At 44.0% G+C, this 12,582-nt stretch overlaps 1 protein-coding gene and 1 pseudogene across 4 annotated transcripts; both read right to left on the bottom strand.

Annotated features, from left to right (window-relative positions):
* Window positions 1–82: 82 nt before the first annotated feature.
* On the bottom strand, window positions 83–8,853 carry LOC117645808 (transcriptional regulator ATRX homolog). 4 transcript variants are annotated; one of them, XM_034386247.1, is made up of 27 exons: window positions 8,698–8,853; window positions 8,188–8,285; window positions 6,766–8,099; window positions 6,543–6,691; window positions 6,356–6,475; window positions 6,062–6,270; window positions 5,847–5,980; window positions 5,719–5,748; window positions 5,042–5,191; window positions 4,866–4,941; window positions 4,652–4,783; window positions 4,314–4,565; window positions 4,079–4,242; window positions 3,818–3,981; window positions 3,603–3,740; window positions 3,108–3,526; window positions 2,830–3,016; window positions 2,598–2,745; window positions 2,274–2,489; window positions 2,004–2,181; window positions 1,745–1,915; window positions 1,470–1,650; window positions 1,283–1,326; window positions 1,131–1,202; window positions 630–812; window positions 473–545; window positions 83–387 (listed from the first exon to the last, which is right to left on the bottom strand). In XM_034386247.1, the coding sequence occupies exons 2-27, from the start codon at window positions 8,278–8,280 to the stop codon at window positions 320–322; spliced, it is 5,085 nt and encodes a 1,694-aa protein (XP_034242138.1). In that variant the 5' UTR covers window positions 8,281–8,285; window positions 8,698–8,853; the 3' UTR covers window positions 83–319. The 4 variants fall into 4 exon arrangements, with proteins under 4 accessions (XP_034242138.1, XP_034242140.1, XP_034242139.1 ...); XM_034386249.1 differs by having other exon boundaries at window positions 630–809; XM_034386248.1 differs by lacking the exon at window positions 8,698–8,853 and adding an exon at window positions 8,575–8,595.
* A 677-nt stretch (window positions 8,854–9,530) lies between these two features.
* LOC117645796 lies at window positions 9,531–11,832 on the bottom strand (annotated as a pseudogene).
* Between the last annotated feature and the right edge of the window lie 750 nt (window positions 11,833–12,582).

Raw genomic sequence — 12,582 nt, 5'->3', positions numbered from 1 at the left:
ATAGTTCTCCTGTCCTCATTATGATTGCTATCTCTGGTCCTAGTTCTGGGAGAGGGAAACATCAAATAATTTGCTACAAAGCTTTAACGTTTTTTTTTTCTAAATAAAAGAAACAACTCTTTATTGTTCTCCATTACAGTCAGAGACAAGTCAGAGAGCAAATAAAATTGTATTAAATAAACATGACATCGTATATAAGTATCAGAAAAAAATAGTAAAATAACAAATACCATACAGCAATACGACCACCAGAGAGGCAAATCAAAATAAATAATGTATGAATGTGCTAAAAAGAAACTATCAACAGATAATGTAAAACTTATTTTTGATGTGAATTGCTTGGCACCTGAGGAGGTTTTTTCAGGATTGCAGGCTGCTGCACATATCCTACAAAAACAGAAGGAAACATTAATAAGATAGCAACATTCAGGCAGATAAAATAGTAAACACTGTAAATTATATCTCAATTTACCTTGTCTAGAATGAGATGGCATTGAAGTGGATGCTAAGTTAGGAGCAGGGGCTCTTGCATTGAGATAAGGTTGCTACAGGAAAACAAAACAAAACAAAAAATTGCCGTTAATAGATCCTGACGCTATCCTCATTATAGCACCACTCAATGTAGTTACCTGTTGGCCGTACTGGTATGGATACTGTTGAGCAGCATAACCCTGTTGCTGCATCAGCTGCTCCTGCATTCTCAGATACTGCATCTGCTGCTGTTGTTGCTGGTACTGCTGCTGTCTCAGTAACAGCTGCTGCGCTTGCTGCGCTTGCTGTCGCTGAATCGCCTGCTGCTGTTGCTGTTGCTGCTTGGCATAAAACCACATACATTTTAACACTACTTTCCTGTATGAGGTGTTCCAAGGTATTTCATTCAGACCATTTTGTTAGACAATCAAGAACAAAAAGCATTCCTGACATAGTTAGACTTGAGTTAAGGGGATGAGAAACTAAAAACTAAATTGCCCATAGGGCACATTGAGGTGGTTTCAATGGAAAGGCAACTGAATGAAGACCAACTCAGAAAGAGGAAAGAGACACTGCCCATTTAGGAAGGATCTCCTAACTTTATGTGATGTGACTAAGCAAGAAGAAAGAGGACAGAAAAAGAATCTAAATCTGATTACCTGGAATTCAACTATCCGCCTGTAAGCAGCAAGAGCCATTTGCTCCAGTTCTTCATCCGGCCTCATGGGCTCCTGAAATCAAAACCTGTTAGTATCTTTCATCATAAGCTGTGATTCTGTTTTATTACTTTTGGACTTCATGTAATGCTTACCCTCAGTCGTAGTGTTTCTTTGATCTGGTCTAGACTAGGCAGCTCTGTCAAAGGGGTGGAAAAAACTGTATTAGGTTCTATTTTGATCTTCAAAAAGTGTTCATGAGTCACAATAACACCAGAAGTGCAGATAAATCTAAAAAGGCTTTGCTATTAATGTTTCTAGAAAAATTTAACAAAACATCACCTGGTACTACAGGCTGTTGCATAATTGGTCCCTTCTTCTCGTTCTCATAATCTTCCCAAGCTGCCTGTCTTTCACTTTCATTCAATTCCTCCTCCTCCTTATTTTCAAGAAGAGAGTCATGCTCATGATAGGAGGTGATGGTTGATTTGTACTTTTTCAGAAGCTCAGCAAACAGGTGGTCCTGGTAAAGTTCAGGTTAGTTCATTGGCCAAATATGTTGAGGCCCTGCCTGAAGATTAATTTGCAATTGCTACATAGTAAATAAATGGTGGTACCTTTGGAAGTTTCGGCGCCACAAAGGAGTCACGATCAGCTGGAGTGAACATGTACAGCTCTTGCAGATCAGCCATTTTATAGTACCTTTCTACCTGTAACTCGTCCACAACTCGACAAGCCAAAGACAGTTTGGTCACCTGCCTTTCATAAATTTTCTCTTCCATTGTTCCCTATATTTAAAAAATAACGTACAATTATTTACAAAATTTACTAGAATTCAAATGGTTTTTCTACTTGACAAGTGGTTTAGAAACATACTTGAGCAAGGAAACGGTAGATATAACATGGTTTAGTTTGACCAAAACGATAGATTCTGAAAATACTTTGAACATCATGACTTGGGTTCCATGATGCATCAAATATCACCACTCTATTTGCTGCTACCAAGTTGATTCCAAGCCCACCGGCTCTGGTAGATATTAAGAAAAGTCGAGCCCTATTGGACAAGAAAAATGTTAATGATTGTTGAACAGATTGAATTTCAAGGATAAAATAACAAGGAGATGTCACAGGTTATAGATATCTTACCTAAGATTGCTTGGCCTGTTAAAAACATTACACCAAGTACTACGCAAATCTGTGGGAGTAGATCCATCCAGTCTAAAGTAATCAATTCCAAGAGACCAAGAACCGCGGTGACCATCTAGAGCCTCATCCTCAACTCCCTTTTGAGTCGCCTCATCAATTTTACCAAGGAAATACTCAATTACATCTAATGAAAATAATGACTGACTGAAGACCAACCTGTATAAAAGGGGCAGAGAGAGAGAAGGAAAAAGAAACAAGCTGCTGATAAGTAGATGATTTGGTACAATATAGTAGAATTATTTTGAGCATAACCACTTCACTTACAGCTTTTCGCCATTTTCTTCGCATTCTTTTAATATAGAAAACAATAGTTGCATCTTAGGGCTAGCTCTTATATCTTCAAAGTCTGAGTCTTGAACAAATGGTTGCCACCATTCAACTTCCTTAGGTGGTGGTTCAATAGCCTCCGGTTCTAGGGGAAAAAATTTGTCACCGCTTTTCTCTTGAAGTTAAAAAAAAAACAAATGTGCTTCCCAAACTAATACAATTATCTCACCTGGTGATACATCCTTGTTAGACCTTGTTCTCCTAGCTGGCGGTGCTTTCTTTTTTTTGGTCTCACCACCACTAAGACAAACAACATCATCATCATCTTCTTCACTTGATGAAGACGATGAAGATGAGTCACTGCCAGAACCATCATCTATGAAGTCCCTTAGAGAGCCTTCACTGTCTGTTGCATCCTGAAAAAATCAAATTCATCATCAAAATATGCAATTAAAAATCATTAGAAATTAAGGAAGGAGGTTCACAATTAAAGTTATGCTTAATTACTTCTTTTTCTGCTTTAAGCTCATTCCGTTCTTGAGACATTTTAAGAACTCTTGGGTGAGTCCATACTCTCTGCAACTGTTGAAAATCTGCAAATAGTTGGGCTCCTTTGCCCGCTTGACCTCTAGCAGATTTAAATTCTAGGTAATGTCTGTACAATTTTTCTTGTGTATCAGTTACTCTGACTAATATAACATATTCCTCTTTGGTTGGAAGGTAGGGTGTTAAAACAGAGTAATCAAATCTCTGCACACATCCTTCCAAGGTTTTATGCAAGACATGGGCTCTTCTCTTCATGCGCTTCACGTCATGAGATGTTGAATCTTCAAACTGTCCATTTGTTATTGGATTCACAAACCGGTTTAAAAATTCCTTCCTGGTACCTAACAAATTAGGCTTGACAAATTGCACCATGCAGTGATCTTAAAGGATGAAATAGAAAAATTATCAGTTATAGAATGGAACACCAAGGTCCAGGAGAAAACATATAATACTTGCATTCTTTCAAATTGTTCTGTAGAGGGGTGCCAGTGAGTATCACACGCCGAAGCGTTTTAATCCTAGTCAAAGCTTTAGAAGTCCCAGTCTCTTCATTTTTAAGTAAATGTCCTTCATCACAGATAACCAAATCAGGTCCTGAAATAAAAAGAAACAGATTCTAGCTTATGTTTTATAAAAGTACCATTTAATAGAGGAAAAAAATTTGAATATACCTGGATTTACTAGGGCTGTTTGGAATGTTTTCATCAGGCTTCCTCTTACCCGCTTAGATTCAGGATTTGTTATATTGCGGTACATGTCATATCCAATAACCATTACACCGCCACTCTCCACCCATTCTCTCAATTTGTATGAGCGTTCCATGTTCTGCTTGCACCTTGGTTGTTTATATTGTTACAAAGAATTTTAGAAATTAAGCCAGGTTAGGAAATAATTTTATTCCTAAATTAATAACATAACAAACATGTACTTACCTTGTCATTTCAAAGACTTCAACATCTGGACCATCACGTATTGAATCAAGCCACTTGTGAAACTCATTAACCCAGTTCAAAACAGTACTGACAGGACAAACAACCAACACCCTTTCAACCTTTGTTTCACGAAATTTAAACAATGTATGCACAAGGGTAACAACCTGAATGTTAAAAGCCCATTAGAAACTGACTCTCGGATAGATCAGGACTTACAAATGAAAAAAAGAGTTACCTGGAATGTCTTTCCAAGTCCCATGCAGTGAGCTAAAATACATCCAGATCCATTGCTTGATCGAATTCTCTTCAGTGATTCAAAGCAAGCATCCCACATAAATTTCACACCTTTGGCTTGGTGAGGTTTTAGTTTCTTTACTAAGGCCTTGTCAACTTCTACAAGTGGTTCTTTGGTTTTTTCATCAAAGTCTAGAACTAGACTATCCAAAACATGAAATCCTTTCTGAACATTCTCATACAACTCTTCATACTGGTTAACAAATAAATATAAATGTTAAAAAATTCAATACATTGCTATGTATTTGAGTTTAGAGCAAGAAATTAAGGTATACACACCATCTTCTGTCTGCTTGCAATGCGCTTGAGACGCTCTTCCTCCTCTTTGGCTGCCTCTTTTGTCCCCTTTTCTAAGTCTTCTTCACTAATTACATGCCTAATCTTCTTACGACCTTTCGTAGGGCTCTCAGCCTGCAAAACCAAATGATTTGATAAGAATAAAATTTCTTTCAAAACTTGTAAGATTGGAGTTGAAGTAATGAAATAAAGTTACATCTTTTATCTTAGATTCCTCTTCATCGTCACTGCTAGAGTTCTGAACTTTAATTCTCCTCCGTTTCTTCTTTGGCCTGTAAAACAAAAGAAAAATACAAGAGACAGATCAGACAGTTTGTCAGCTGAGGAGAGAAAAACCATACTGTGGGATTGAGTAAGAAAAGGTGGTTATACTTTTCTTCCTCAGAAGATGATGAAGATGATGATTTCTTGACTGTCCTCCTGGGTTTCTTCTTGATAAAATCTTCACTGCTGGAAGACTGTTGGTCATCACTAATCACCTCTATATCTGAATCCTTTTTCTTGGGAGACTCTTTTGTTTTCCTGCAAAGTTATGAAAGAAGTAATTCAGTAACAAAATCAAATTAGAAACCCCACATAAGAGCAGAACTTTGCTGATAGCAAACATCACATTACAGTTCACATGCACTTTGAGTGAGCTCAATTTAGGGTGTACAAAAATGTATGGGCTGTTAAGAAAAAAAACAGATGCATATTCAACAAGGGGTTTCTCATGAGAACTGCACAAAAGCAACCGTCCAGTTGTGCCTGGGGATGAAAGCAGCAGGCATTGAGCTAAATGAACCAATACCAAAAGCACTGAAAGATAAACAAGATAAAGCCTCAAACCACAGTGAAACCTTGAGATAACTATATTAATAAAAAACAACAAAATAATGCAAAACCAAAAACCTTGTGCTATAAAATGCAGCCCTACCACAATCAAAAAATTTCTTAGAAAGCGGTCACAACAAACTCCTCAGTATTAGATGAATTGTTAAGTCTGGGTTTCACTGAATTAAAAAGCTATTCCATAGCAGTGCAAAACACATTACACAAAACGAGCTTACCGTTTCTTGGGTTGAATATTTTCATCATCACTTTAAAAGAGTTAAAGATAAAATTATTTTATGATCATTCGGATTTCACTTTAACAAATTTATTTCTCTACAAGAAAGGGGCCCAATGATTACTGTACCTTGAATTGTTTTCATCTTTGAGCTTCATTTTCCTCTTTTCCCATCGCTTTTCTTCATCACTTGTATCAGTATCAGATAGCTTGGCTGTGAGCAGCCGGTTATTCCGCCATGACTTCTTCTTGGATTCAGATTTCTACAATCACAAACCACAGAAGTCCAAAACTAAATGTAAGTAAATGTAAGCAAATGTGGATGAATTGAGAGAAAGACTTACAGTTTCAACATCAGACTCTTTGTCCGACTTGTCAGCGTCTGACTTGGCATCATCTGACTTTGCATCATCCGACTTTGCATCATCGCCTTGTACATTTCCAGTCTCAATTGCATCCGAGACAGTGGGTGGACTTTCTTCATTTCCCGACTCACTTCTTTTGTCAACCTTTGACATCTCTTGAGACTCATCATCAGCTTGTTCATTTTCACCTAAAATGAAAACAAAAATAAACACACAAGTTCTTTGGTTTACTTTAGTATACAGGAAATGTCCTTAATTTGAAATAACTCTTACTATCAGATGACTCAAGCAGTAGTTTTTTGTGTGCATCATTAATATTTGCAGTATCTTGAAGTGTACTGTTGCAGTCAGGTTGAAGCTTCTCAAAAGAATGCTCTCCTTCAGAAATGTCAGCTGAAAATTCACAAGTAATAAATTAAGTTATTCCTTTTGAATATAAGAAATACAATCAACCACTAACTTTTATTCATGTAATCAGCAAGCTTCTCTTTGTTCTTGGATTTGTCCTTTGCAACTTCCTTTTTCTCCTTGCAGCTCTTGACAGAAGATGTGCCACTTTCACTATCACTGCCTTTGCCCTTTGTTTGTAAATTCTTAAGGTTGACCAAACTAAAATAAAGAAAATAGTATCATATCAGAAGAAAACTTGCACAGTAATACACATAAATTGGTTTTCAACTTACTTCTTCACTGAATTGTCATCATTTGAATCCTCAGAAGTGTTGACATCGTAGTAGCTGCCAATAGATTGAATATACTTCTTTTCATCTGCTTCAGGGAGCTTCGAGATTTTCACGGAACATTTTCCTTGCAGTTTAATATCACTGTGGTACACATCAAGATCTTCGATGTTAAAGGTAGATTTCTTTGGCTTCCTCTTTACAGAATTCCTAGGAGATGAAATCTGTTCATCAGAATCAGAGCCACTTGAAGCAGTTCCATTGAAGACTGTTCCAACCTCCCTACTGTCTGACTCAGAATCACTATCGGAGTCTGCCATCAAGTTTGCCTTGCAATCCAATGACTTGATGCTCTGAGCGATATCTGACGGTTTTTTATGGTTAACATCTGATGGAGAATTCTCACCATTTTCAGGAATAGACTGCTCAGGGAGGTCTAGATCCGAAAACATGTCACAACTAGTGTTGGGATTCATGGCAGCAGCACTGGTTAACTCTTCAGGTTCTGTTTGACCTTCTTGGGTGTCTGAATCACAGAGACCAGCTTTGGGACTTCCTACAGTGGCAACAGATTCAGTGCTTCCACACCTCTGAATTTTTGTGGATACACCTGGGCTAGCAGCACGATCAGAGTCTGTACTTCCACATCTTCGAGTTCTTTTAGCCTTAGGACTGCTTTCATCATTAGAATTTGATTCACAACATTCAATAGTATCTGAAGTACTTTTTCCATTTATCTTTTTCTCTTCATTGAGAGCTAATTCTTTCTTTGCTTCATCTGAGCTGATTTCTGCTTTGATAGGCTGAAGACCACTGCTGGTGCTTAAAGACCTAAGATCCTCAGCTACATCACAAAGCGACTGCACTCCTCGTTTAATGAATCGTTGCAGTTCTGTAACCGCCAGTGGTAACATATTTTCCTCCCAGCTATATTCCAAATACCTCTGCTTAAATTTGGCAATTTGCTCGTCCAAAACTCCGGCTATACCAGCTATATCTTCAGCATGGCTATCCAATAAAACCCATTGAGGCTTTGGGGTTGAATTGCCAGATGCAGAACATTCACTCTTAACTTTGATGGCTCCTCCATGACTTGGGCCTGCTTCATCCATATCTCTTCTTGAAGTCTCATTAGGTGGATCTTTGTCTTTGGACTTACGTTTCTTCTGTAAGCGAGGCTTCAGTCTTTGAGAGCTTTTTGGCTCAAAATCAGAATCTGACAGATCTCCAGAGCTATCCTTGATTGATATCAAAACTTTCTCAGAATGAGATTTAAGAGGTCCAGCCTTGACAGAATTTTTTCTGCAGTTGGAACTTTCTTTTACATTGGAAGGCCCCTGCAACCATAGTCCAGAATTAGGAGCAACTACCTACAATATAAAGTGATAGAGAGAAATTAAGAGGACAATGCCGCAGTACCCCTACCTCAGAATCGCTGCCCGGAGAAGCAGATTGATTCCTACTTCTTGAACGAAGGCGCCTTCGGCGCTTCGGTTGCGAGCTTCCTTCTTGCGGCATATTACCTACAACGCACGTAAAATACACAAAGTTAGCGAGAAAGTACAAAGGTCCGATAATACACAAGGCACGTCAGTGAAGATTTATCTTGTGGACAATTCTGTAGGGAATGAGCAACAGAAACTAAGTGACTGAAAATTTCAGCTCTCAAAACAGTTTTAACCTACAGATTCTGTGCCAAACTCATGACACTTCGACAAGCAGGAAAAGTTTAAAACGAAACGAAACTTAAGTTAGTACATTTTAGGATATAACATAGAAATAAGTGCGTCATCGCGTCTCATTATACATTACAATCTGCAGAACGCTTTGTTTACCCAAGAAAATCGAGCGAATAGGCTCACAGGTACACAGACTGCTAGTCAAAGTACAAGCGTCGTCACACCTATCAATGTTAAGACAAAAGATTTGACGAACCTTTGAACGCTAAATTAAATTGCCAGGCTTTCTCAGGACATCTTCAGGCTCTAGCAAATGCAACCTGTGACAATAAGCGCAAAATGAGGAAAGCAATGCGCTGTTACCGCCTACCGCATCCCGCCTCCAACAACTGCCACTGCCACTGCAGCTGCACTGCCGCCCCGCCACCGCCGCCGCCGCCCGCCGCCGCCACCACCCCCGCCACTGCCCCGCCACCACCCCCATCCGACTGAGTGAACACAGTAAAATACTGCTATGGCATTCCCTACGCCCCTCGATCAACCGTTTTCGGGGTGCATCTCTATTCAACGAATCACAAGAGAGGCCGACCGATTTCCTCGGTGGCGGGTTGGTGCTTGATGAGGCACCTTGCGTGAGCTGTGATGAGCAGGCCGGGATCCGGATTCAGGGTGGGGGTGGTGGGGGTAGTGGGGTGTCGCAAAAGTTGCCTGCATACAGGGGCCAAGCATGACTTGTTGCCTTACTTTCGGGCGGCTTGCTTCGCTATGCTTCGCCGCCTGCCTCCTCAATTCCGCCTATTTGCGCGCGGGTGACGTTGCTGTGTGATTCTAGTCTCGTGCGTGCTTTCATGCCGGACACCGGGTGTAAAAGTGAGGTGTAATGTGGGAGGGCACGATGTAAAAGAGAGGTATGTGTGTGTATAACGAAGGAGGAGGGTAGGTTGTGAAATGGGAAAAGCGAAAAAGAAAGCGTGACCCGCAGTCAATATGCAATTGAGACCCAATGTCAAAAGTCAGGGTGGCGCTTGGAATTGCGCGATTAAGTACTGGTGCGGTGCATGGAAATGTTTATCTTAAAGAAAAAAAGAGTCATCAATATCATAAATTTATTCGGTTTTTTTACATTTTTAGGTTGATACAATATAATTGCAGATTTCGTGAGGAGGGGTGGGGACTTTTTGGCATGAGCAGCCAATGCGACCCCAAGTGACTGGGAAAGTTTGAAACAGGTCATACACTCGGCTCAGTTTTCAGTTCATTTTGACCAGAGGACTGCGGAATAGCATACAAGAGGAGTGGGGGCAGATGGAGACGACTTGCTTCCAGTACCCCCGCTGACTGTTGCACCTCTGGCCCACCGGTGGAGAGGCGAACAAATAATCAAAACAAGCCTCTCGTTTTCAGTTCAGTTTCATTACATGCCTAACAGTTTTTCCACGGATCGCTTTATTCGTCGCCGAGCGAGGAAGCATCGTCTCGACTGGAGTTAGGCATACCGTAGGCCAGGCGCGGTTTCAGGAGCCCCCGACAGGAGGGCGTTTGTGTATATTTTGCCTACCTACAGGGGCATGTGATGCTGGTTGCCTACCAGCAGGCGTTTAGGGAATCTCAAAGGGGGGCGATCGCCCCTTCGCCCCCCCCCCCTTTCCTTTAAACCGCGCCTGCCCTAGGCAGGCCCCCGCGCCGGCCCTTAAGTTAGGGGTTCCAGCCCACAACCTTGGTTTGGGTTGGCTTCACATCCGGCTCTAGTCGGTCCCAAAGCCGAAGTAAAGTAAACACTCGCGTGTACCCAAAACTTCTGTACAACGCGTAATACACGAAAAACATTTTGGGTAAAATTTGAATTTCTTTTGGATTTTAAGGCCACGGAAATGCAGCGTAACACCGAGTAGTCTGCACACGATTTCTTGAAGTGTTCACCCCCTTGCCCAAAGCTGTTGAGGCCCAGACGGCTCTGCGCGGATCCAGGGGAGGGCAAAGAGTCAATAGCTCTTCTTGACGCCTGGATAGCAGGCTAAACGCGACACTTTGCACCTGTCAGCAGTCGAAAGTGGAGCTCGTCTTTGCCTTAGGAGTCCTCAGGGCGGCCCTGGATCCGCCACCGCCTCGAGTGCGGCGCTTCACTGTCTCACTGCGGGGTTCTGCTGCTGCCACTGCTGCCGTTGCTGCCGCTGCCGCCGCCCTCCATCTCCTCGGCCTCCGTGTTGCTCCTCTTGCCCTGGAAGCGCATCTGCGTTGCCGGTTGCCGCTCTTGACCCAAGCTGCGGCCCAAGGCGCCGCCGAAGCCTGCGTAGCCCGGATAGGACGGGTACAGGCCGCCGCCGGCCCCGGTGACGCCGTACCCGACCTCCGTGGACCCGATGCCGCCGTAGCCGCCGTAGCCGCCGTAGCCGCCGTAGCCGCTGTACCCTCCGTAGCCGCCGTAGCCTACACCGCCGTAGCCGCCGTAGCCGCCGTAGCCGTTGTATCCTCCGTATCCGCTGCCTCCGTAAGGATATCCGAATCCGGTGTTGTAACCGAAGCCCCCTCCGCCATTGCAGTTGTACCCGTTGCAGCCGTAGGGGTATCTGTTGTTGCCGTAGTACGGGTAGGTGGGCCGCCACGACCGTAGCCGCCGTAGCCGCCGTAGCCGCCGTAGCCGCCGAGGCCGAATACTAGAGGCAGAAGAACGGGAAAGAACGATCACTTGAGGCTCAGACATGGCATGGATTACGGAACAAAAAAAGTACGTCGACATCGATGGAAATTGCTCCGCAATTCCGAAAACGATTTCAGGATTAGAGCGAGCCGATGCCTTGAAGAGTCGCCAGAGGGTCAGTTGGGGTAATTTTTACACACGGGGCTAACTAGCTGTTTCCTGAACAAGATTTTGACATTTAGAACGCATGCCATCCACCAAATGTGATGTTTTTACTATCGGCTGACAGCAACTTGGAATCCGTAATCCGGATGACCAGAAATTTGGAGGTAATCTGGAGTAAACCGGGAAATTTTTGAGGTAATCCGGAGTAATCCTGCGTGGTTCAATGGTAATCCGGGGTAATCCTGTACGGTTCAAAGGTACCAATCCGGTAATCGGGTTGCCCCTCGCTCTACTCACTCCTCTCGCTGGCCGCCGTCTTCAGGCCCCCTTTGCTGGTGCCGCCGGGCTCGGCGCAGCAGTGCGCGGCGAGGGCGGACACGGCGACCGCCAGCACCACCGCATCCACGACCCGCGGCCTGCCTGGCCTGCCTTTGCCGGTCACTCGGGCAACTCGGGTACACTGCATGATCGCGACGCTCTGGCTCGGCCTGCCCGCGGGGAACTGTCCTCCTCCACCGGCCGTCTCCTCGTCTTATAGTCCGGCCGGCTTGCCTTGCCCCCCGCGGTATCTGCAGAGCAGAGTAAACCGCGGCGCCGCGATGACTGTTCGTGGACTGGAGGAGCCAGGGCTGCCAGGGCCTCCGCGTCTTTCTCGCACTCGAAGCATTCCTTGGTGGAAGCGCGGACGGGGGGAGGGGGGGGGGTGCAATTGCAAACCACCAGGCAGGCAAAATGCGCCCCCAGGCCCTGGGGTCCTCTACTGTCCCATAGGGGCCGTAGGGCTTGCCGTAGGGTGCGGGAGGGACAGAGCGGCGAAACGGAGGGCGACGCATTTCGGCTTCGGCATCAGCCGAGCGATTCAGAAGAGTCGTTTGGTCGCTCTGTCTCTCTCGCACTCATGGGGCGTCCCGTATAGGTGCGAGAGAGACAGAACGACGTAAACGACTCTTCCAGTGACCTACCCTTTCGTTTGGAAACGCCGCGCGAGGGAACCTAACTCTCCGTTCAGTAAGGGATGGGTGAACACCGCGTCGGAAGACGTGGTTATTTTGCGTCCCCGCAGCCTGATCCCGAACAGTGCCCAGCCCCGGCACATCCCACGAGTGGGAGAGAGAAAAGTGCTTCACCCTCCTCTGCCGAGCGCCTGCAAACTGGAGGATAGGCAGCCCAACGTACATCGGACGCAGCCAAAACTCTAGACGCATTTGGAGCTCCAGAGTCGCTGGACACAGGACTCGAACCGAGTGTGTGATGCAACCAATGGATTCCTCGTTCGGAGAGCAATCCATTGGTGGGGCCACACGTTCGGTTCGAGTCCCATTTAGCGACTCTGGACCT

The sequence above is a fragment of the Thrips palmi genome, unplaced genomic scaffold (assembly GCF_012932325.1).
Source record: "Thrips palmi isolate BJ-2018 unplaced genomic scaffold, TpBJ-2018v1 HiC_scaffold_19, whole genome shotgun sequence".
Lineage (NCBI taxonomy): Eukaryota > Metazoa > Arthropoda > Insecta > Thysanoptera > Thripidae > Thrips > Thrips palmi.
Note: the sequence above shows the minus strand (reverse complement) of the source record. Positions and strands in the feature narration are given on the sequence as shown.